At 49.7% G+C, this 25,049-nt stretch overlaps 1 protein-coding gene across 1 annotated transcript in view; it reads right to left on the reverse strand.

The window, feature by feature from the left end:
- Lamp1 (lysosome-associated membrane glycoprotein 1) overlaps positions 1–12,380 on the reverse strand; it is a 45,341-nt gene extending 32,961 nt beyond the window's left edge. The window contains exon 1 of the mRNA XM_077657421.1: positions 12,164–12,380. Within this exon, the coding sequence (XP_077513547.1) occupies positions 12,164–12,215 (52 nt within the window). The 5' untranslated portion in view covers positions 12,216–12,380. The remainder of the gene's footprint in view (positions 1–12,163) is intronic.
- Between the last annotated feature and the right edge of the window lie 12,669 nt (positions 12,381–25,049).

The following is a 25,049-nucleotide window of genomic DNA, read 5'->3' on the forward strand; positions in this document are numbered from 1 at the left end:
TTCCCGAAACCGCCGCACGGAGCGGAGCCGGGCTGCTTTGCCACAATCGGCGGAGCGAGGCGCTTATCAACATCCAAAGCGACACCGGAAGCAGGCGCGCGAACAGGCCCGAGTGTCGCAAAATGCGAATTTCCGCACAGACATCGCCACAAGTCTAGGGGAACGCGAGCGCTGTCGAAGAGCGCCAGCTACACAGCATGTCGCAGCGCCAGAGCGTCAAGTATGGGCGGGGAGGGAAATGGTCCAGGCCCTTGCGCCGACGATTGGCAGCCGACAGGTCTCCGACTCGTTTGCGCGAGCAGCGGTCATACACGCACCGATGAGGCCATCTGCGCTGAATGTGCCGCGTAGAGTGATCGCTAGGACGGCTGCGTCGCATTATCTTGCGCCCCAGTTTCCCTTTCCAAAGTGCTACCCCATTGTGAGGCTGAAAACTTGACACGGAACAATCCGGCAGTAGTGCGGCTCTCGAACGGGCAGGTGCCTGCAGGGTGCCCACTGGGACGCATTCTATAGCTTCGATTCAGGCCGCGGCCGTCGAATTTCGATGGAGGAGAAATTCTAGAGGCTCATCTTATAGACTGTGCGATGTCAGTGTACGTTAAAGAACCCCTGGTGGTTCAAAATTTCCGGAGCCCTCGACTACGCCGACTGGCGGAAGGGGCCGTATACTCATTGCAAGTTGCTTTTATGGTGCGCCGTCACTGTGTCTCACGTGAACGAGACGTCACGTTACCAAACCGCCGTGAATTCCGTGAATGTACGGAATAACCGCCAATTTCGTCCGGTCAATTTGATCGGAATTCACGGAATTTCGCATAATATTAAGAAGATCGGTGCTAGGGCTGGTGTTAGAGTGGTTTTTAACGCTCCTGAAAAACTCCAGGATTTGCAAGAGAGTGAATGCCGAGGATGCGGCCGTCGCTTGTTCGAAGCGGCACCAGCAGCGATTCGTGGGCTGTAAAAAGAGCGTTGTGTACTCGATACCACTTGCCTGTGGTAAGCAGTACATTGGCCAAACTGGCAGGTGCCTTAATGAAAGGCTGAGGGAGCACGCAAGAGATTTCAAGAACAAGTCAGGTAGCAAAGTGATTGACCATATTCGGAATTGCCGCAACTGCACTCCCGCGCTCGAAAAAACGTCAGTACTGTGCCGGTGCAAGACAACTTGGAAGAGAGATAATTGAGGCTAATGAGATAGGAAAATCGGGTAACTCGTGTGTCAGCAATACTTCAATTGTGCTCTCAAAAAAAGAAATCAGTTATCTTGCGCAGAATTGGAGCTCGACCCATGCCTTCGCGCAGAATTGGAGCTCGACCCATGCCTTCTCTCGTGCGATGATGGGATCTGTGCTGATCTGATATATATGTATGCGAAGGCTCTTCTTTCCCTCTTGTTTGATAAGAGCAGCTGCTGTATTTATGCAAATGTTCCATCAATAAACACCTGAGTTGTTAGTAAGCGCTTGTCCTGTCTACCTCGTTTCTTTTGTGTCGTGTCTTTTGCGCAAAAAACCCAGAATGCTTAGGCACCAACTAGCCTGCAAAAACATACTCGCAAGCCATAACATGGCGATGTCCGGCAACACTGTGCAGTCGGCGGCAGCGGCAGCCAAATCCGTAGCCAAATCGGTACACAATGTATCTGCGCCAGGTTTTTGTGGCGCACCTCTGCTGCTGTGCGATGCAACCCAAGGGCCCGCACGCCTCCGCGACTTCTGCATAGACTGCGGCGTTTCTCTTCTGGCGCCGCAAATTATTTAGGCGGTCCTGCCAGCAGTCGATGAGAGCGGCTGTCTTGCGCTCGCTCCACAGTTTCCGCGCCGACGAGCAGGTGGACGCCATCTTTGTTTACACTGACGGCGAAGCTTGGAGCGTGGTGTAGAGATTATTTTCAAATGTTTGCATATAAGCAGGCATAGTACCTGAAAAATTTTCTTTATCACATTTTAATCAATCACAACAACAACAATTGTGGTTTGGTTTTGTTAACTTGTGTTTACTTTTATAGGTTCATGAGAACGAGAGTGTTCTCGATTGTGCTTGGAACCTCAAGCACTCTTGAGGGATCGGCATCGAGTCAAGCAGGATCGAGCTCGATTGCGCTTGAAAGTGGCCGTGTGACAACCGTCGATCTGCATTGAGTTCGATGAGCATTGACTCAATGAGGATCGAAAGTGCCCGCGTGACAGGGGTATAACACTCTTAATTCACGCTTAACACTTAATTTATCTTTAATTCGATTTCGATTAATTGAGCATTTTCCCTCATTCAATCTCAGTATTCATTTCAGGTGTTCAAATTTTCCGCCACTTTTGCTCTGGGACCGCCCACGTTTAGGACATTTTTGGCTCAATTAACTATTCATCCGATTTCGAAAATTTGCGCAGCATCCTCACATACCCCTCTCGATTACAACCTCTCGTTTGACGCGACCTCCGAGTTCCCCACAACTGCTGCGGACACGACCTTGTCGACATGGCCTTTCGCTGCATTTTCTGCTACACAGTGCACGATGGTCTATGCATGCATTGCAGATAGCCCAGCGGACGTAACTGCACAGACGGCATCGGACGGCCATCCTCGGAACTAAACACGCAGACAAGTCCAGGCTCGCCAAGAACGTGCAGTGCAGAACGAAACTGCGTCACGATGCGTGCGGCCGAATCTCGGCACCGTATGTATAGCTGGATACACCTCGAATGCGAAGTGAAGCTTCGGGCCACATAATTCATGTCGCCACAGCGTGTCTGCGACGCAAGGAAATGGTCCGCTTCACTTTCAACCAAAGAAACAGCGTGCCACAGGACGAAATGTGAAGCGCTCGAACTCTCTACCGACTTGTTCAATAATACAATGGGGCATGAGCCCCTCTTTCTATAAAGACGAAATGGGACACTAGACCATACTGCGCGACGTTAAAGAAAATCCCAGGTGGGTCGAGGTTAATGCGGAGCTCCCCGCTAAGCAGCGCCTCTTCAAACGTCCGCCCTCATAACGGCGCATGCCCGGCGGTGCAATAACTCATCGGCGGCCTGGTTCCGTGAGGCAGTAATCCATATTCACCGCGACCGGTGCGCTCAGAACGCGAGCGACGGCTGAAACGGAAACAATAGTGAGCCGTGCTGGCGGTCGCTGCCGGCCTTGCTTAAGTAAGCGAAGCGACAGCTCCAGCCACGCATCCGAGAACACCAAAGGCAGATGGACCCCAGCGGCGGACCATGGCTTCCGAACGGCTCGTAACATGGCAACGGAAATTTGGTTTGGTCAGGGTGCTACGGTAACGTCCCTGTGGCACGAATCCGGCGCCCTCGGGAGAACGTCGTGCACTGGCCTATACCGAGGGCACCGCCCCTCAGTGCATTCACAGCCGGCGAGAAATTCCGCGCGAGTACCTCGCTGGTGGTCACGGACGGCGCACCAACAACGCCTTCAAGAGAACCTCTCTTGAACAGAACAGTATCCACGCTATTTACAATGTACAGCAGCGCAGGGCCGAGCGGCCAGACGGGCGCCGGACATTCCACACACAGCTCGCCAACGAACATTTAGGCGCAGGGTACTCAGCTATTACAGGTCAACTCAAATGCAGGCAAGAACCTCCACACCAATGGACACTGCGGTACCAAAGGAAACCGGCTCGAGGGACAAATTGCGACTACTCCTCGCGCCATAATTGCATTTGTTTATACAACACTGCAAGCCTCAAGGCGAGGCTTAAGCAGGAGTGGGAGGTATCAAGTGCGGACATAATACACGAGAAAAACAAACAAATCTCCTCATCCACAGAGCAGGGTAGCCAACCAGAACTCCCTTCTGGTTAGCAACCCTGTTGCTCTTTATCCCTCTTCCGGGGGCAGATTTCCATCGGCAAAAACGCGGAATGCTTACGGTCGGCTACGAACACAATATTCCCCTACAAAACAAGCGAAATTCTAGCAGTTACGAATACTTCAGGTTTCGATCTCATCTATTTGCTAATCGCAACACTTCATTAACCTACTATGCTTTGCGGTGGGAATATGCCTTCGTAGCCAAGAGGAAGCATTCCGAATATGAGCGATCGAAAACTACCCCGAGACTTGGGCTGCATATCCGGCCCCTGAAAGGGAATGCGCCAGAGGATAGTGCACTCCTATTACTCTCGTACCGGCTTATTTGTGTTCAGAGTGTACGCAGTGCATGGTACTGCACGCGAACTGAGCAATGAGAACGCCGCATTCAATTAGCTGGGGGCGCGTGCGACGGCAGCATGCGTGAACGCCCGATCACCCGCTTTTAGTCACTGGCCGGACTCACTTAAGGAGGGCAACGCTCTGTGAAAACCCTGCCCCGAGAGCCCCATGAGCGGTAGCGCCGTAGGGGTACCGACACGACCAAGTGCGGCAATCGCCACGTCTTTGACAACCTGCGGAATTGCCGGGGCAAACGTTTCCTGCTAACACATCTCTCGTGCTCAACCTCCGAAGGATCGCTATACTATGCGTCTGTTGCGTGCAGGAACGAACCGCACTCCATTCACTTTGCGCTCTCTCTGGCTGGAAAGAACTGCGACGAAAGACGAGGCGGAGGCCCCTGGGTCGGAGTGCGCGTTGCGGCACAACTGCGGCGCTTGCCAAAACCCGCGCGACTACAAAGCAGGCTCTGCTGCGCGTGGCCGCGGTAGCCGGAATACCTGGCGGCAACGAACGCAGTGAAGCGGGGTGGAGACGTGACGTAGCACAAGGGGCGAGGAAACTTGCCAGTGGATGTGCAAAGCGGCGTGAAGTAGGGTAACACTGGCAGATATAGTCTCGGGAAGACGCTGAGGAATTCAACGAGGTTGGTTGGTTGCCTGTGCAGGACGAAACTCGACGACAGCACTACGCGTCGTGTACCGGGTGTCCTAGCTAACTTGAAATACTGGCTGCGAGGTAAATAGGGGTGTGAATTCGAAAGATAACCATTGAAAACAGTCGGCTGAAATGTTTGCAACAAGGTACCGCTTATGCATCTTTTTATTGGCCTTAAAACAAAGCGCGCGACATCCAAAACATCTTCCAAGGGGTCTACTTGAGCGCCCCAAGGCGCGCTACGAGAAAAAAAATCCGGTTATCTCCGAAACGCTGTTTCCAAGATGGCTTTGCGTTTGCACTGGGCGCGGGATACTACAGTCAGCGGATTTTGTAGCGAGACTGGGCTACAAGTCCAGCATTTCGCGGTACATGGGAGAGGAAAGTTGTGCGCATGCGCCGTTACCATGGCAACCGGAGAGGAGCAGCAGGTGCGCGTGCGCTTCGACGCTCTATCTCCCGAACCGCGCTTCGCATGCGTATAAAAGGCGGATATTCAGTGGGCGGCTCTATCACAACGTTTGACATGGATGCAGAGAAGGAGAATCCAGCCGCTGCTAAACGGCGGTACAGACAAGAGAAGAACTCTTCCGATTTTCTTCGAGGTCATGTCTAGCGACGATCAAGTGACAGGGCGCGGACATACCTAACCTTTCATGCGCTTTGTCACGCTTCACACTTGCAATCGAGCCGATTTTGCACAAGCATTTCCGCTGAGCAGTCACGACAATGCGGTGCGGCGCTCTGTCGTTAGCGCGCCTGAAAGCAAGCCTACCGTGCCACGCGAACGTGCAACCTGTCGCAGCAGAGGACGCCGCACCAACGAGAGGGAAACGTGGGACGGTGTTCGCACGTAAAGACACTCACTAAACAGACCTTTCTCCGTTAGCAAACATGGCACTCTCAAGAGGCATGGCCTGGTCGGCGAATGTGCCACCTCTGGGCTGTTCAGTTGCACGCGTCCTCATCCTTTCTTCGCCGCCTTCCCACAAGCACAGCGCGGGAAAGTACGCGGTACGAGAGTGCCTAATAAGAGATGTGAAATCCACCCGAAACAAAGCCGCAGCTTCCGTGCCTTTCGCCTTGAGGCAGCGCACCTAAGCTACATGGAAATTGCCTTTTCGAGCGATTCGCGTGCTATGAAAAACTTGCGAAACCGGGTGCAGCAGTCCGCAAATCACACCACGCTGCCAGCAACCAAATATTGTACCAGCAGGCCGGTAACAAGTCCGCTAGTCACTTGAACCGGGACGTCAATGAACTGGAGCACCACTTCAATCGGGGCATGCGCCCCTTGCCCACAGTGACGTCAGCACGGCTTTGTTGAGACTTCAGAACCGGGCCCCTACAGGCCGATGTTACGATGATTTGTTCGCCAGGTTGAAACGTACGTTGGTTCTGCATACTCGCAGTGTGTCCCTCCAATTGGGTCTGGATGACAAGCCCCTGTGAACGTCGCACCTTGTCGCCCCGTCCAGACGCGGCTGCGCCACCTCTTATACCACCACCCATTATCTGCATGCCAATAAACGAAACTTCACAACCGCTCGACAACAGGGCCAAACAATGTCTCGGCAACACGTGCGACGACCTCTGCCAGTCCCTGGGAATGAATGCCACCGCAACAGCAGCCTGCGACACGATGCCACTCTTCCGCGCCGCCGACAGAGCGGTACAGGGGACGCCTCTCGTCACGTGAAGACAAGGTTAAAAACGGAGGACCGAGCGGGAGCCGCTGGCACGCGGCGCTTCCTTTGCGACACTCGGCGGTTTTGGCAGACGCGCAGCCCCGTCAACGGCAGAGCACGCGAGAGCTGAGAACGCGCGCGTTCGACCGGGCAAGCACAAGCAGCCACCACCAGACAGCCGAACCAATCACTAAAGAGCGGCCGAAACTGCGCTGCAGGGACTGTCCCAATAGCGGGATATCCCCCCCCCCCCCCCTTTACGGGAGTTTCCCGTTCCCTCGCAAGAACTTGTTCTGCATAAGCGTGCCACATAGGGAAGCCGGCTGCCGACTTCTGCAATGCCGCAGCGTCTGGGTGCTCATGAAACGGTGGGCCAGTATGCCAGACTGATTACAGTGTGCACTTAATGAAATAAGGTGTACAGAAACAGTTTCGGCACAGAGCCCTTCGCTATAGAAATGTGCTCTGGAAAATGCAAGCATGGTGCACACATGAACCACGTCTCCAATAGTCAGTAGTCTGCAACAGTGAGAGGCCCTGCTTAAAACCCTCCTCTATCAACTCGTTTTCCCCTTTCGCCGGGAACTGCCGTCTCCGTGGGGAGTAGAGAGGGGTTAGAATAATGACAGCGCGTCGCGCGCTTCGGACGCTGTCCAAGGCCGTGGGAAATTGGGAGCGAGACCGCGCACGGCCTTGTCAGGGTCGCAAAGGGCCGACGACATGTTTCGTTGAGAAGGGACGGACAGGCTCCCAAGTGGAGGGTCCTAAGGCCGGGAACTTCTTTAACGACTCTGCTGTCAAGCTAAGGGATGGGATTCTTTTTACTATAAGCGGAGACAGCAAAGCCGATGCAGGGCGCCTAGATGGGTTGCACATGTAAGGAGCTATGTACGCAAAACCGCGCACCCTGCACATTCCAGGAGCTGCACGTTCCATTGAGTGGGGCTCTGGGGGGGGGGGGGGGGGGGGGCATGGTCTCAGCCCACTTGTATGAGTGGTGCCATTACACTGATATTGGTCGAAATTGGACGAGAGCAGATATAGTAAAGCTCCGCCCAATTAAAGAAGGGTTTAAAACCAGCTGCAAACAGAGTTGAGGGGAGTGCATGGAGTCTGTCTTGGCTTTTAAACAGCCTTTCTTTTTAACCGCCCTTTTCTCACCTTTGTATCTGGGCCCGTAATTAATAAATCCGTTTTGTCTGAAGAAATTGGAGTTGCTACTCCAACGGACGCTAGGACAAAGAACTCGAAGTGCTCTTTCTAATGCTAACCGCCCTGTATACGACCATCGGCGAAGGTGCCATCATTTATCGCTCGCGAGGTGCATCCGACCAACCCAAACCAGCCATCCGATTGTTTAGAAACTGGTGACCTTGAAAATACTGCTATATTTTATGCATGTACTGGAAATACACAGCAAACGAGATTAGAAGTATTTGATAAAGCCAATGTTCAAAGTCATAGGTGCAAGCATGAATTATGATGGGTATCAACTCCGGTGACCAGCAGGCCTTAAGCCTGCTTGGGCACATACCCCTGCCACACGGGCCCTTTCGATCCTCATTGAACTCGATCTGCATAGAGATTTTCAAGCACGCTCGAAACATCCGGTGCTACACGGGCATTTTCAATGCTCATTGAGAAGTTTCCCTCATGTGTGTTAGGTGGCGCCAAATGATCCGTCGGCAGCCATAACATAGTGATGTCCGGCAACACTGCAATCGGGGGCAGCGGCAGCCAAATCAGTACATCTGCGTCATGTTTCTAATCCCGTGGCGCACCTCTGCTGCTGTGCGATGGAACCTGAGGGTTTGCAACGCCTCCTCGATTTCTGCATAGACTGCGGCGTTTCTCTTCTGGCGCCGCAAATCATTTAAGCGGTCCTGCCAGCAGCCGATGAGAGCGGCTGTCTCGCGCTCGCTCCACAGTTTGCGCACCGATGAGCAGGAGGACGCCATCTTTGTTTACACTGACGGCGAAGCTTGGAGCGCGCTGTACAGATTATTTTCAAATATGTTCGCATGTAAGCAGGCATAGTACCTGAAAATGTCTTGCATTTTAATCAATTACAACAACAATTGTGGTTTTGTTTTGTTAACTAGTGTATTTTTATAGCTTCATGAGAGCGAGAGTGCTTTCGATCGTGCTTGGAACCTCAAGTGCTCTTGAGGAATCATCATCAAGTCAAGCAGGATCGAGCTCGATTGCGCTTGAAAGTGGTCGAGTGACAACCGTCGATCTGCTTTGAGCCTGATGAGAATTGACTTAATGAGGATCAAAAGTGCCCGTGTGACAGGGGTGGAAGCCCTCACGAGGGTTGGAACACACAAAGGAGACGAGGGTGCATCAGACAGTAACACTTGGCCCATAACAGAGATCTTGCAGGGATGCACTGCAATGGTGCCAGCGCATGCAAGATCTTATGTTGTAACTGCTTGCTGTCTTGCCAGTGGTCTGCTTGGCGCTTTATTCGAGTGCCAGACCCTGCTCACTAGCAGCCCCAATGCCATTAGCAGTATGCAATGCAAAGGCACAGGGAAGAACTGCAAAAGTAAAAACAAAAGCCCAGGATGCATACAGAACAGGCTATGAAAGGTAGGGCACATGTCTCCGATGGTGTAGGTGCCAGCCATGAATGGCAAAACATGCACTAGGTCTGATGCATGTGTGCATTTATGTAAGAATGGGGGCACAGCTGTTCGATGCAAGCGCTTTTGGAACTGAACAGCTGGAAGCAAGGTACATCCCGCATTCCTTTTGGCCACCTCTCCCTGAGAAAGAATTGTATATGGCAGCTGGAATAAATGCTGCCTCAACAATGCATGTATGTATCTTGATGAAACACAGCTGTGAACAAGGCAGGCAGACATGGTAAGAAGTGGCACAAATATAACAGTGCAAAGAGGCTGACCAGAGTGAGGTAATGCCCCTGTTGCAAGTGTGCACTTCCCTCAACCTGGCAGGAGTTATCGAGCAGAGCTTAATATAAAGTGTGCAGAGTAGTCCTGACCACAGCGCTCCATGTGGCCCATATTACCTGCACTGAAACCCAAATGGTAGCAAAAGTTTGCCCATTGTGACCCAAGCAGTGCATAAACTTGCCGAATGATTGAGCGAAATATGCAACACTGCAAAACATGGGCTTTAGCATACACCCGCAGACCAGAGAGATGAAGATTTGGACGAGCAGCAATGAGAGAAGCCAATGCAACGACAATGTAACTGTATGCAAGGCCAAGAAGCCCTCTGGAAACTTAAAACAGTGCTGCAACAATGCAAAGGATGGAAGACTGGCAAGGCCTTGCACACACAGGGAACTAGTGGCTATGAATGTACCAAAGACAGCAGGTGCAAGCAGTGAGTGAAACACTACGAGTTGGCTGCTGCAAATATCAGCCATGACAAGTCTTGGCAAGGGACACCAAAGAGCAACAGCTAACTTCCAAGGGTGAAAAAAACTGGTGAGTACAAGAACTGAGGAGAAATAATGCATTAATAATTCTAAGGGTAAAAAAATTGTCCGGAGAAAGAAGTGCAGAAAAATGGAAGCAAGAAAAAAAAAACAAGCTATTAAATAGTGCAGACCATTACAATGGAATAGTTATCAGGAGGGGGATGGATGAAGAGGTGAACAGTTAATGAAATGAGGGTTTATCACCCAGCGACTGACAGTTGACAAGACTTGGTCAGCAGGGAATGACCAGTTAAGAGTTCCAGTGCTGTGACGAGTGGCAACACTATTAGAAGTCTGAAATCAGATAAACGTCTACATGACCGGGAGGGGGTGAAACTAAAGGGTGTGCGAAGCCCTGCCCAAGAGTCGAGAAGGAAAATGCACGCGGCCTAGCACAGCCTCAACGGTGCATGTGTCAATCGACGCATGCATTGGGGGCGAGAGAAGAGGATGAACAGGGACGGAAATGTGCATACTCTGAGGATCTCAGGCGACGACGGCAGCCGAAAAGGGTTCGGCGCAACGAGAATATCGAGCAGCAATCGCGCCCCCGAGATGACAAAAGGGGGCGGGAGCCGGCTCGCCGATAGAGCCCCTCGGCACGTGACTATTACCAATGTGCTCTCGGCGGTGCGTCAGTGCACCGCTGCCAGCGACGGCCGAGAACGCCCAGGTGCACTGCATGCGCTAAGCGCAGCTGTGTTGCGCCAGATTACCGACGACAACCTGTCGGACGCGACACCGCAGGACAGTCGTCATTACGGAGCCTGCGCTGGGGCTTAATAAATCGCGAAGAGTGGCCTTTCCGGGTGCATTGCGCGTACCTTACACAACACGTGTTCGATCAGCCGACGTACTATTGCAACGCAGGTGGTTAGCGCGGGATCATCGACCAGAGTCGCGCTATCGGGCGACCACCACTCCGGAAAATTACGACGAAAACAGGGACGAGTTGCCAAACGTGCTGCCGCGATAGCATCTGTCCACGAGGAGCGCCACATGGATTAGAGCCAGCGCCAAGTGACGTGGACCGAGGGCGATTGCAGAGTTCTCAGAAAACCATGACACTGCTTTTGACCAATGCGTCACACTGACTGGCCACTGTAGTACAGCCTGTGAAGCGGCTTCGACGCAACACTTCGCCTTTACTGAGCCGGCCTGCCTACCGGTTTGGCCGCGCAAGGCATGCGCGCTGTTATAAATGCGCAGCACTTTCGCGAGGAACCCGTCTTCTGATAAACAACTGCCATTCGCTGCAAGGTTGACTGACCAATCCTCACAGGGACCATGGATACTCGCGACAGGCCCGAATCACCTCTCACACACATATTCTTTGCTGCGGTGCATTCGGAACGCCTTGGGGAGATACCTGAGACAGCCAGTCAGTTTTCTATTTGCAATCTGTCGGTCCCGGCCGACGGAGGACACGTCTTGGCGCCGATTATGGGCCGTCGAGAGCCGATAAAATGCGCTCTCTGAAACCGCCGCGCAAGACAAAACCTGCGCGCGGTGGTAGACGAGCGGCGGTGCTCGATCAACGCCCCTCGAGAGCGCGGCCTTTTATCTCGGCACGGGCTGCTGCACGGGCCGCGTCGCGGGCCCCAGACGTTAAGTTGCTCGTCAAGCAGTACGCCCCGCGCTTAGGCTGCACTGTTGCGACATGGACGCGGTGGTCGGACCGACCGCCCGCCGCTTCCAGACCGGCCTAAGTGCGCATTGTTTGTACGGGCACGACTGCGCTATTACGGAACGCGCTGGTTTGCAGCTTTCGCAGTTGCTGCCGCTTCGACGCACGGAAGAGAAAAACCACCTCCTCGCTCGCGGCGAAGGCGCGCGGATGTCAGCTGGAAATGACTCGCCCACGGAACTCGCCCTACTACCGTTGGCGAGACAGAGCACCGCAACAGCACGACAGGCATGACGCATCTAAACTTGACCAGCGCGGAAGGCGGTTAGGGATACGGAGGCGGCGCCAGCAAATAACCTTCGAAACGCCGCACTACAACACTGGCCGCCGATACGACGCCACATTAGTGGCGGCTAGCTGGCGGCTAGCGGCATACCAGCCGTCTCAACAGAAATAAGACACTGCCCGCGGTAAGTACAGACACAACCGAGTGTCACCCACAGGCGACGTGAGACATGAGCGAGTCGTCGCACGAACGAACGCGAGCACCGACGAAACTCACCAGACGCGAACGCCAGGGAGGCGGCAAAAGCGAAGGCGGCACTCCACTTCATTGTGCTTGTCTTCGACGGACGGCGTCACCACTTGAAGATGTCAGTTAAATTAAAGCTCGAACCGCACTGCCCTTCCCAGCTGAAGTGCACGACACAGATATTAGAGTGAACTGCAACAGCGCAAACGCCTGCCTGGTTTTACGCCAGACATATGATCGACGCTGTTCTCTCACACCCCCTTCCCATGCTGCGTCTGCTGCCAGACGTTTTCGCAATTATCAGTTCATCGTAACAACAACGAACAATTTTAAGCCTCGTATAGCACGAAAAATTGATAATATGAAATGTAACAAACGTAACGACGCTATTTATTTTTTTAAAATTTGGGTGAAGGCGTTGATCAGAACAGCCAGAGATTAGCACGTGACCCCGTCTCGACGAACAATGCGCACGTGAGGATGCATCAAGCGTTGTGGAGTTGTGGAGAGTTAACTGCGCGAGCCAAGGAGCGCTTTTGGTACCATTCACGAGGAAGGGACCGTAGGACAAATTCTCCATAGCGCAATAAAACCCCCGCTTGTGTAGTCTACAGCGCGTGTTAAGAGGGCAAGGTGCGTAAGCTTCTTAATTAACCGCGCGCTTCGTACAGCATTCGTGGTGGCGGCGGTTATTCGCACTAAGAAGGAGCTTGCCTTGTGCAGTGCTGAGCTCTTCGTATTGCAGATTGTTTGAAAACGCCGCATTTACGGACGAGCAGTTGATAAGTGAGCGGTGTCCTGCTCGTGATGCATAAAGTTAGCTAGCCGGATGCTGCTGCACAATATCGAGGTGTTCAACTACAAAAATGTTCATTCGCCTTCATAAGGCGCTTCATTTTGTCATTTCTTATGCAGGTGAGTGTTGGCATCGCGCATACAGGCTATTTAGCAGACATTGTACGCTCGGAACAACTCGATTCCAGCGGATAAGTGGCATAAATTTCTGACAGTGTATGCGGGAGAGGAACGGGATTGCTTACAGAAGTTTAGAACACTGGGCGCTGCGAGAAAGCTGAAAGTCGGTCGGTATGTGTCTTCCTCTAAGGAGCAGAGTCGTGGCCCTGTGGTCATGGCCTGTACAATTAGCATGAAATACTGGAACTGGGAAGAGCTTGAGAAAGGCGTTTTCATCTGAAGTGACAGCACGCCGAAGGCCTATGGGCAGTGGAGTAGTTCACTTTAGCTTGTTCAGGTCCCTCTCCTGCCATTGTGCGGCGGGCATCGGTATGCAGATGCGATTGATCCAGTTTGATGATAGTAATGGGAGCTTGCATGGCCTTGGCAAATGATGTCGCCAAGCATGCCTAGTGCTTGAATGACTTAAAACAGGAACTGTTTGCATTTCTCAGTGCGTGCCGGGGTCTCGCATGGCTGCTAATATTTTTACCCATGCAAGCTTTGGAATATTTATTGTGCACTGCACCCCGTTGATTAATGATGGCACAAAAGAGAGCGGGCACGAACAAGGGGCAGTACAAAAAATCAGCAGAAGCCACTTTGTCCACTTAGTTACTTAGAGATAGCTTGTACATGGTGTCACGGGGCCATGATGGTGAACCACGTTTAGCTTTGGCAGTGCAGGCCAGGAAAGGTCTCGTTAAGCGGATCACAGAAATCTGCACCTTCTTGCAGTGTTCTTGATTTGCCAGTATAGCAGGGGCTGTAACGGTGCAAGCTATGTATTAAGGCGAAAGCATTTAATGGCTCATACGTGTGGTGACTGTCCGTCCGGTCACGTGACCTTGCGGGGTCTATCCGTTACATCCTAGGTCACGTGACCTTGTCACGTGATCACAACGTACCAACTGGACTGTGAGCAAACTGCCCACTCTGGCGGGTGGTGTGATCCGCCACCAAGCAAGAACTGCGCATGCGCAGTGGGACGTCGCCGCTCAAAATAAAATCAGTGCAATGAGTCGAAAATGGCGTTCGCCTTCCCGCAGTTAAGAGATATCTAAGTGCCTCCAACGAATTTTTTAAGGTTTGGGAGTTCATTATTGCATGCATTTGTCACTGATTTTGTTGGACATGCTGGCAGTGAAGTGTAATTCTCTGATGTTGCTTCTGCTGTTATAGCTTTGGCCAGCTATTTTAGGTGACTGCTTTTGAACACATGTCAGAAAAGTTTGTGTTGACAGGAATGATATGGGAGTGTCGTTATGGACAGAGGCATTTTGGCTTTATTGTGACAATCAGGAAATGCTCTCTCCGTTAAGTGACATGTTTCAGAATTGGGCTTAAGTACGTGGCAGCACTCAGCTGTACGTTGTAGTTCACAATTCTTATTTGGCAGTCTGCTTGCATTCTTCTTGGTGGCTGGGATATGAAAGGTGGCAATTTAAAGTAACACTGCAGTGAGGCTGTGGGTCACATTGTAGCTGTGGGCTCTGCACTCATCTCGACTATTTGTGTTCTTTAAAAGGTATCAAAATGTCTTCACACAAATGTTTCTTTGTTTTACCTTCATTGCAGTGACACTGCCGGAGCTGAAACCGAACCCACAGCTTCGGGCCCAGTAGCAATGGCCCTTAAGTGGACAGCAGACAGATGAAGGCGGGTAGGAATGCCTGAACAGCTAGGTAAACTTTTTCTTGTAAAAGGGTTTCTGTTGTACTCTACCATGGTTGGTAAGTTCCAGTAGTTTCATGGGCTGTAGTTCCTGTACTGGTAATTGGTACGAGCACTTGACCAGTACAAGAGGCTACTTTTGTCCATTGCTTCCTGTGCAGCCTTGTAGGGGTAGTTGCAATGGTTGTTGTACCAGCAGCTCACAGAACTTTCCTAAAGGCGAGGTGCTTCTTCACCAATTTCACTTGGATTGCTGCAGCATCCTAATATTGGTGGAGGCTTTGTGTGTTGCATGTGGCAGCAGAACAGGGAAGGAGCAGGAGTGAGGGCAAAAAACATGAAATAACTGCAGTTTTGTTCACATGGCAGGGACTCGGAATAGTTCGGAGGGTTTGGGGCACTCCTCCTAGTCTCTAGCTGCATGCACTCGGATCAGATCTCCGATGAACGCTTCAGTTTAATGAGTAAGCATTGTATGGATATGTTAGCGGTTTCGTGTCATCACGATAACATTCGAATGAATTGAGTTATAAGAAAAAGAATGGTTGCATTAGATAGAGCATCAAGAAATCTCGCAGGGGAAATCATGAGGTGCATGTGGGGTAATTAATTAATTAGAGCCAAAAATGTTCAAAAAGTGGGTGGGCTGGAGCAAAAGTGGCACCAAATTTGAAAGCACCGCAAGTGGGCAGAGTTAAAGCGTGGTGCCAAATTTGAAAAACAAAGTGTGGACGGAGCGAAGCCTGGGGCCAAATTTTAAAACTCAAAATGGGCAATGATGGAACTTGATTAATTTTGGGCAGGTAGGGGTGAGGAGGTGTCAATGCTTACGCATTCCTCCAATGCGGGCGCCGCAGTGATGTCATAATTTTAATGTGAAGCACAGTTCAGCTGAGCTAGTTGGCTTATAATAGCCAGTCATAAAGTACTGAATTTTAGTAACCTAAACTAATAATGTCCCGAAAGAAATCATTGATTGACTGACCTCTATTCATGAGCATGATTAGAAACAAAATATGTGCAAACATTTGAATGCAGTAAATCACTCCTCATGTGTACATCTTTTTAAAGCTGCTTGTTTCAATTTTTAAGTTTTATATACATTAACACACTCTTGAGCAGCGAAATATAAAATGTAAACAAAAAGTTGACATCGACTATAATTCGGTGCTTTGTGAGCGGTGTCTGCCTAACCTTAGAGGTCGAGGCAAAGCAGTCACAGAAAGACTTCATAACGGGGTCGAGGTGCGTCAGGTGAAAACCCCTTAAGCCCGTTCTGCGGTAGAAGCAGTGGCGGAGGATGTGGCCGGGCTCCCTGCAGTGGTAACAGAGCGGCCTATTGTTTGGCGTACGCCAAACGTGCGCTTTGCTCATGGAGGACCGGGACTCCTGTGGTACAAAGGGTACAGCTGCAGTTCAGTACCGCAGTGAAGGCATACGAGTGACGGGAGAAAAGGCTTGCCTCACTGGCTCAGGACGGCTTTTTAGTGCTTGACTGTATGTCATCACATAGGGCGCTGGCTGCGGAGCTGGTGGCGACTGACCAGCACGCCGGACTTCATCTTGGACCACGTCCAATATGGCAGCGACGCTGGCATGTGGAGCTTCGAAGCAAAGTTTCTCGAGTTCTTCGCGCACCAGGCTCCTCACAAGCTCTCGAAGCTCCTTAGTGGGTAGCGACGTGGGCGTACAGGGGTGAGCGGCTGCTACACTTAACCTGACGGCCGTAGTGCGTGCCCCGTTCTTGCAGAGAATGCTCCATGATTGTTGCCTCCTTGGCAAAGTTGGCCACCGTTCTTGGCGGGTCATGTACCAGTCCGGCAAACAAGTGGCGTACCTTCTTGGCCTCGGGCATGGCAGGGTCGGTGCGATTGAAGAGTCGCGTCATGACCTCGATAAACATAGCGACGCTCTCGTTCGGCTGCTGCGACTGCGACTGCAAGGCTATTTCAGCCTTTTCCCTTCGTTTGCTGGTGTTGAACGTGGCTAAAAGCTCTCAGCAAAAGATCTCCCAGTTAGTGAAGGAAGCTTCGTGGTTCTCATACCATGTCTTGGCCGAGTCCTGTAGTGCGAAGTACACGTTCTGTAATTTGCACTCGCCGTCCCACTCGTTGAAGCCCGCCACACGGTCAAAGCTGGCCAACCAGTCTTCGACGTCCTCAAACCTCTCACCGTGGAATGATGGGGTCGACCGAGATGTGTGAAAGATGAGCAGCGGGACATTCCCGGAAAGCTGACTTGTCTGGCTAGCCGTAGCGGACGTCATGGCTCTTACTGATCTTGTGAGTTGGCCGAACTCTGGTTGTAGGCCTCGCAGGCGGTGGCTCGCCTTGTGGACTGGTGTTGTAGCCACGCGTTGAGAACTGACATCAAGAGTGTCCTTGAGGTCAGCGTACATGGACCGTTACCCAGCGGCTCCACTAAATATGTCACCGAGGAACGGTTGACGTGTGCAGGGCTGGTTTACTTATACGCGCAAGACGCTGTTGGGACGCGCAAGGCAGCAGGCAGTTTGAGAGATGAAGACGAGGAAACATCTAGCCCCGAGATGGCTCAAGGCTTGCCAACTGCCAGGTAATACTGTTTAGCCGCGTATGGCTCCACTATAGGAGTTAGTTGTGTGGCAATATTAATGAGGCACGGCTGTATTTGTACAAAATTTTATGATATTTGGCCAGTATTACTAGTATTGGTAGCGATCACAACAGGTTTTGTGTAACATTGTGGCAAAGAAAAACAGAGTGGCACACAGAATCAAAAGCACAGAAATTGAGTACTGGACTAACGCTAATTTTGCAGCCATTCTTTTGCCTGTGGAAGAAGGAGAAGCTTGCACAAAGGCATCAGATAAGTTATTCTGATGCAAATAAATAAAAGTCATAATTAATTGGGAGATCACTACCCTTTTAATGACTTTGGCAGGAGTGAAATGGATTCAGTGTGTGGATGTAATTGCGCTGTGCCAGCCATCAAGCTGTTAAGCAACCAGAAGATAGAGAAGAAAAAGAGAAAAGGACTACGGATGGAATGTAAGCAAAATGGGTAAATATACAGAAAATGGTGGGTCAGTGTGAAAATAATTGTTCCAGAAAGCATTAAGGTTCAAAACAGTTGGCAGGTGGTTGTTATTCACAGGGCCCGTAAGCCTGTAAAAGCTTGGGAGTCATCTGAAGGCCCAATTCGGAAGGAATGAGCTGTAGTCTAGAAGATGGTATTGGTAACTTGCTGGAAAAGGAGCTGGCCATGAAGTGAGGTGGGACCCTGTTTGCAGAGATGCAAGTGGTGTGCATTTTGAGAAAAACTGTGATCGAAAATGGAATTCATCATTGGTGTGGACAAAGGTATTGAAAAAGGCAGAAGATAGAGTAACTTTGTATACGGCAAGCAGTGAAGGCAGAATGCCTGGGACCCTAACTGCTGATCCTGTACAGAAAGCAGAAAGGCTTTTTATGTTGCTTTGAGTGACCTACAAAAGAAAAAAAAACATGCCAACAGACCTGATAAACTGAACAAAAGGAGAGAGTGATAGGACCAGGTCTCAGAGGTTTTTAGTAATCTAAAGACTGGGTTGTCAGGGGAGTTGGAGAATGGCTTATTTGAGGCCATCAACTAGCAGATAGGTTGTTCTTTGTTGCTGAATGCATTGAAATTGCTGCATTAGAGGTGCAGCCATTTTTAACAAGGAGAGAGCAGGTGCTAGCTGGTGCATCTTACTGAGGAAATCACGCTAAATGGTACAGAACGACATGAACACGTGCTTCGTCTGTCTGTGTTCACGTCGTTCTGTACTACTTAGTGCGATTTCCTCAGCCATTTTCAGCATTTTATTGCGATGGCAATTTTTAGTTGTTAAAGGGGCTTTTTTCAGAAACCTTTTACCTGTTTGGAAATTCATGAAATGTTAGTACCTGAGTAGTATAGTTATTCATGTGCGTAATAAAAAAAAATTGGAACACTGCGGATGCAATTAGGGAAGCAGTGAAAGGTGTGGCTTGAGTAAAAATAAAGAAAGGCTTTGAATAGGAATGCTGGTCATTTCCACTGCTTTTTTGGGAGCTGTGGGAAGAGAATCGAGACGAATTGTGGAAGTGAGATCGGATTTTTGTTTCTTGTGTTTGTGATAAAGCCAATGGACCCACTGCCAACTGGAGCTGATCCATACTGACGTCATTTCCCTAGGAGACAACCAGAAGGGCTTCATAGTTTTAGTGGATCTATGTGAGCTGCAGTTGAGATTTCAGGACTGAGATTTTTCATGGAAAGCATTGGCATTATGGTTCATAACACTGATTGTAGTACAAAATTGCTGAAATCGGAATTATGTACTGTTGAGGTGCACAAGTACGTTGGTAAGATAAATATGAGCAAGACTGCTTGTGACACCAGAGGGAAGAAGTAAAGAAGAGTGCAGAAAGAAGTGCAGCTGCCACTGAGCAGGGGTCTTTGAGGTTATTGTTTATCACCCTGGCTTGTCTGGTTTTCAGGAGCTCGTTGAACGCTGCTGAGGAACCGGCCAAGGGCCTCTAAGTGAATGCATGCATACTGAGCAGGTGATTGATTTTATACTAAGCTGTCACTCAGTGGCTGCTTTGACAGACTGACTCAAAACTTCCTTCATTTCTCTTTGTATACCTTCTTTGTAATTGGCTGTGTTAGTAACACTGAGGTCATTTGCTCTTGTTTTGCGACAAGAGGATTTTGCAGTCGGGAAAGATGCAGCATTTCCATAAGGCAGAAGCAAAATCGTGAACAGCATTGTTGAGAGCTGGTGGCATAGTTATTCTGCGAGAGTCTCTTGAAAGCACACAAAGCATGCAAGCAGCTTAGTTTATTGGGCAGACTATGCAGCATGCGTCTTGCCAGTGTGCACAGTTAAGCCAAGCCACGGTAAAGACTTATGCCCGCCCATTCAATGGGTGTGTGTCTTTAGCAAGGAAATATTTTTTTATATACACCTCACCTCAAGTGCCCCAGGTATGGGGTGTTACATGAGGGATAGCAGTGATATTTGAAAGCAAAAAAAAAAAATCGTTTAATGCATGAGTACTGTATTTACGCGCATAATTTGCACCCTCGCATAATTTGCACACCCTTAACTTATCACCTGGGTTTACAAAAAAAAAAAAAATTACTCGCATATTTTACGCACCGCGCTGCGCTAGACCACCATCATGCACGCGGGCTCTATCCTAGGGCTCTACTCAGTAGCATTCGGCTATTCAGCATGTTTGTTTGGAAGGCTTTTTGAATCTTTTGTGCACTGGGCGTTCATGGTGGTGTCAGTGGCCGCTGTTACAATCGCAGCGGCATCGCTACTCGGAACGGCCAGCAGCGCTTCCGGGTAGGATTGGCAGCTGATAGAAGAGCCAACACCGCTGTTTGTTTGGCTGATGCATGTGACTCGACTGCCGGCTACGCGTTTCTTGGTGGCTCTGACGGCTTGTGTTTGGTTGTTTGGTGGTGGCGGCCTTTCATTTAGAGAAAACTTTTTTTTTCAGGGGGGGGGGACCAGCGTAGGGTGCGGGTCCGGGTGCTGACGTATACACAGCAACATACACTATACCTATATTGTGCGTTATGACCTTTGTGCAGTTTTTTAAGTCGCGCTCGCGAAATCCCCGCGCAATTTGCGCACCCCCTTCTTAGAGCCCTAATTTGTGAAGAAAAAGTGCGCAAATTATGCGCGTAAATACGGTATATTTTTTTGATGAATGTCTTGAAGTGTTGTGTCTTAAAAATGTCTTAAAAGTGGTAGTAGAAGCAGTAGAATTTATTATTCCCCATTCAATGCTACTTGTCTTTAGCAGAGCTGACATGCAGTGTCATCAAATCAGAGGAAATATCAGTAGTAACATTTCTTATTAAAACAGGTTTCAAGAGATAATTGAATTCTGCCTGTGAGCTAAGTCACAAAGTCGCCCAGAGAGCACATTGAGGGTAATGTAACTAAGTGGTGTTTGTGGGCTTGTTGGAAATTTAACCGTGTGCTGAACGCGGTGTAGAATAAAGGCTTTCGTTTTCTTGTTCAAATTGGAATTATTAATTGCTGTTAGCAGCAAAAACATAAATATTGGCACCATGAAAAAAAAAATGATGGTCAATCGACATAGTTGACGGCGACTGCATGCACGTCACGCCTTCGAGAGTGCTCGCGGCAACGCAGCTTCCGGTTTTGCTCTGCCAGCCGCCGCCGACCGAGGAGGGGATTGTTTGTTCGGATAGTTAGGCCAGTATGTTCAGTCCCTGTCTTTCCCGCTACCTCTTTTTTGGCTGTTCCCCGTCGGGTTTCTTTTCTCTCTTATTTCCCCTCCTTTTGCGCATCTATTCTGTTTCCCCCTTCGTCTTTTTTTCACCTCCAGTGTCCCCACATGACACAGACACAACACCGGGGGGGGGGGAGGGGGGTATTGTTTTGGACCCCTCCTTCCCTTTCAACCCCTTTCCCTCTGCCTCCAAAGCCCAACCACTTCCCTCGTCCCTCTCGGCGGCTTCCTGCTGCCCATGTGAATCGTGAATCCAAGAATCCAAGAGCAGGGGCAGACTTCGGCGGATCAATGACGTCACTCACCTCCTAACCACATCCATCCACACTTATGTCCCCCTTGTGATTACCGCTTTAGGTGCGCAGTTTGGTGTTCCCTTTGGTTCTGGTGTTCAGGTTCAGTGTTCACGGATGGCAGTTGTTCGGATAGCGATAATGGGTTAATGTCCATATATGCAGAATTGGTCAATTGCTTCATTCATAGATCCCTGGGAGTCTTCCTACAACTCGTGGTGCAGCGGTCAAGCGATGCACCACTGCCCTTCTATGGCAGGTGTTGCCATCGGTAGGACTTGGGTTGCTTGGTTTAGGGTGCAACCCAAGTTGCTCTTCCTGAGTAGCCTATCATGATTAAATGAGCTGCCGCCTGATGCGATGGGCAGGTTGCTAGGTGTATGTATATATGTACATGGGCAGGTGGCCCACCACCCAGTGGGCAGGTGAGCATCCTGCCACAAAACTGGCTTCAGACAAACAGACACACAGACAGAAATACACACAATGGCTAAATGCGGGGAATGGCCACTATAAGTGCTACATAGTTTACTAAAAAGGGAACTTAATTTTTCTTGCAGCTTGCCATTGTTTTCTATGTGGAACTTGTGTGCAGAGCACCAGAAAAAGGCAGAGCTTTTGATTATAGGGTTCTAGCAGATTAATATCCTTGCCACAATGAGTCTGTGCTCATACAACTCGGTGCAAATTGGAGGCTGTCGCATGGCCACAGTGTAGGCTCAGTCCTGCTTGGCTCGATCGCGGTTCCCACAACATGATTGAGGTTTTCAGGCGCAATCAAAAGCGAGGGCTGACACTCTCGCCTTCACAGGGCTATAAGAAAGAAAGCAAGTTAATGAAATAAGAACACAAACATTAATGTGCAAATTGATTAAAAGGAATGGTGGAATATTTTTAGGGCACTTTGCCTTCATAGTGCACAAAAGCATATTTATATGTGATGTCAGCACCATGCTCCACTGCTGGTACAAAGATGGTGTCCCCATGCTCGTCGACACACTGTGACTGCTTCTGTTGTGTCCTTTTGCACAGCTGACAAAAGTAAATCGGCAAAAAAAATAAGTTTAATGAATTGCAACACACGCAAACTCTGGAGCGAAAGTGAAAATTCTGCTTTCATCAACTGCTGGCAGGGCTAGCTTGATGACTTGTGACGCCAGAAAAGGAACTCCGTGATCTACAGCAAAATTGCAGAATCATTGCGCACACTGGCCTTGGCTGCACAGTGTTGCAGGACAGCACGCTGTGGACTTCAGCAGAACATATGTTGTCATGGTGTCACCCAGCACACACGAGGGCAGTTTCTCAATCAGCATTGAAAATGCCCGTGCAGCCCCAGATTTCGATCGTGTTCAAACACCTCGATGCAGATTGAGTTGAGTTAGGATCAACATTGCCTGTGTGATAGGGCTGCTATAAGCTTTCTAGTGGTTTCTGCGGACTCGATGCTTCTTGTCCCCACTTCATTCTGAATTCAAGTTGGCCTTGCATGTGATTGCGAGTCGTACTGGGTGGCAGTTTTGTCGGGAAAGGGCAATGTTTGGTGTGGTCTGCTCGGCAGTTGGACCAGGGTGTTTGGTGGGGGCCGCTGTTTCGTTTCCTCATCTATGCAGTCGAAAGCCGAGGCCGATGTGTTTTGCCTCGTATGTCTGCTCTGTTTTCAGTGCTTGGTGCAAATTTAACCCTTTAAAGTGCTTTGTACGTAATTTTGTACGAAGGGAACCCACTGCTATTTCTATGTGTGTGCAACTAGCTGTGATTTCAGGTGAATTTAGCATCCTTCACGTTGCAAATAAGATTTTTTTAGTAATTTCAAGCATGATCTGCATCTTTGAAAAAGAAAGTGATTTTATGATCGTTCTTATCTTTATGGTTAACCTTTAACAGCACTCTTAATAAAATGTGAAAATATTAAACAGTATAAAGAAAAATCACCTATTTCCTCGTCACTTTTATGTGAACTTTAAAACATTGTAACATTAGTTGCAGAAGGACTAGGACAATCAAAGTACCCTTATTGCAAGCATAAATAATAGTAGAATCCACTGGGATAAAATTTATTTGAATCTGAGTAGCCTTGCATGAAGGTGCGCAAAGATGTGAGGAAGGAACAAACAGGACAAACGAGACGAGCGATGCTTCTTGTGAAATCCTTGCATTTCAATATTAATGTCTTCATCAGTTATCAGACTTCTTACGAAATTTTGCACATCCCTGTAACAACTTTACTGTTGGTAATCTAGCGCTGCAATGATGGCAGATTGCTTTGCCCGATGGCCTAAATGAATATATATATATATTCACTTGCCATTTTTTTTCTCCAGGTATGACGTTGAGGGCAGCGTCTCCAGCAGGTTCGGAGGCTGTGCTTGGCGACCTACTGCATGCGGCAATTTGACGGCATGCTCTTCAGCCAAGGTAATCTGCCAGATTTTGCAGGTTCTGCTATGGACTCGCCAACACTGTGCTGCCATCCGGTTCAGATCTGATCATGCTGGGTTGCTTTGGCAGCACCGCCTATGTGTGTTGATGAAACTTTGGTGTGTGTGGTGCCTGGGTAACCTTTTTGGAAGCTGTACCTGATGCTGTGGTAGGAATTCCATGCCAGGGGTGGCAAAAGGTATCGTTGCATTAAATCTGCAACATGCTGCTCTAAATGGGAGATTTTTTTCTGAAGGCGCGCAAACTGCGCACCTAAATGCATTTTCTATGAGCAGCGGAGGCCACAGCGAAAGCCTGGTGGAGGGAGCTTCCTTCCGTCCAATGGGAACAGCGTGGCTTGCATGTCGAATGAAAAGGGGGACAGGATTGCAGCGTAGCAGAAAATATTCTTTCCTATTTAGCTTTTGCGCACTTCAACACCAGTAGTTATTTCAGCTCTAAGGGCCGTTGTACGATCGTTTTTGAGCGGCTTCTGCTCGGCCCGTTCGGCGAGCAGACCATCTGTTTTCGGCCTCTGGGCGGACGTGGGGCGGAAAGGTGTTGCACGATCACTTTGGCGCTTGCGAGTGAGCGAGCATTCCGATTGGCGCACCCGGCAGTGCCTGTCGTCTAATCGCGTGCGGCGGTACAGGCATGCGCTTGTAGCAAGACTTGCAGATATCTTGCAGTAGAAATTGCCCGTATTAATTGCGGCCAACTCGAGACATCCGTTGCGTCAACGTTTTTGTTTTTTGCTGCGGGATTTTTGTCGAAGCTACAATCGTGGTCGGCTGTGATATGGCATGGATCTCCGTGCGGCCGCCTCTAAGGGCCGCGAACCAATTCGTGATGAAAATTTGCAACATTGGAAGAGAGCCTTATCATCTGAAGAAATGTTGTGGGAAATGATATGTGGACCATTTCTATCCAAGAGACCGAAAAACGTGTCACATCACGATCGCGTACTCCTCCTTGTTCGATCGCTATGTTTTCACAACGGTCGACGATTTGCCAAAATAACAGAAGGCTGCTCCTTCTGAAAGTTACGCTACTCTTACGATTTCAGAACGACGCGATTCTTATTGCGAATTCTCGATCGGGTCATGCCACAGTACAGGCTGCTAACAACCGTCGGTAGTTATAACCGGGAAAATCACATTTTTCAAGTAAAGATTACATACTTAAAAATTTTAGTCCGTTATTCAAAATTTCACACTGCTGAGAGAGAAAAAAATAATTGCACTTGCAGCCTTTCCTAAGCATTTGCACAGTTGTCACTTTAATATGTAAACAACCTCCTCCCCAGCTACC

This window comes from Amblyomma americanum, chromosome 3, assembly GCF_052857255.1.
Source record: "Amblyomma americanum isolate KBUSLIRL-KWMA chromosome 3, ASM5285725v1, whole genome shotgun sequence".
NCBI lineage: Eukaryota > Metazoa > Arthropoda > Arachnida > Ixodida > Ixodidae > Amblyomma > Amblyomma americanum.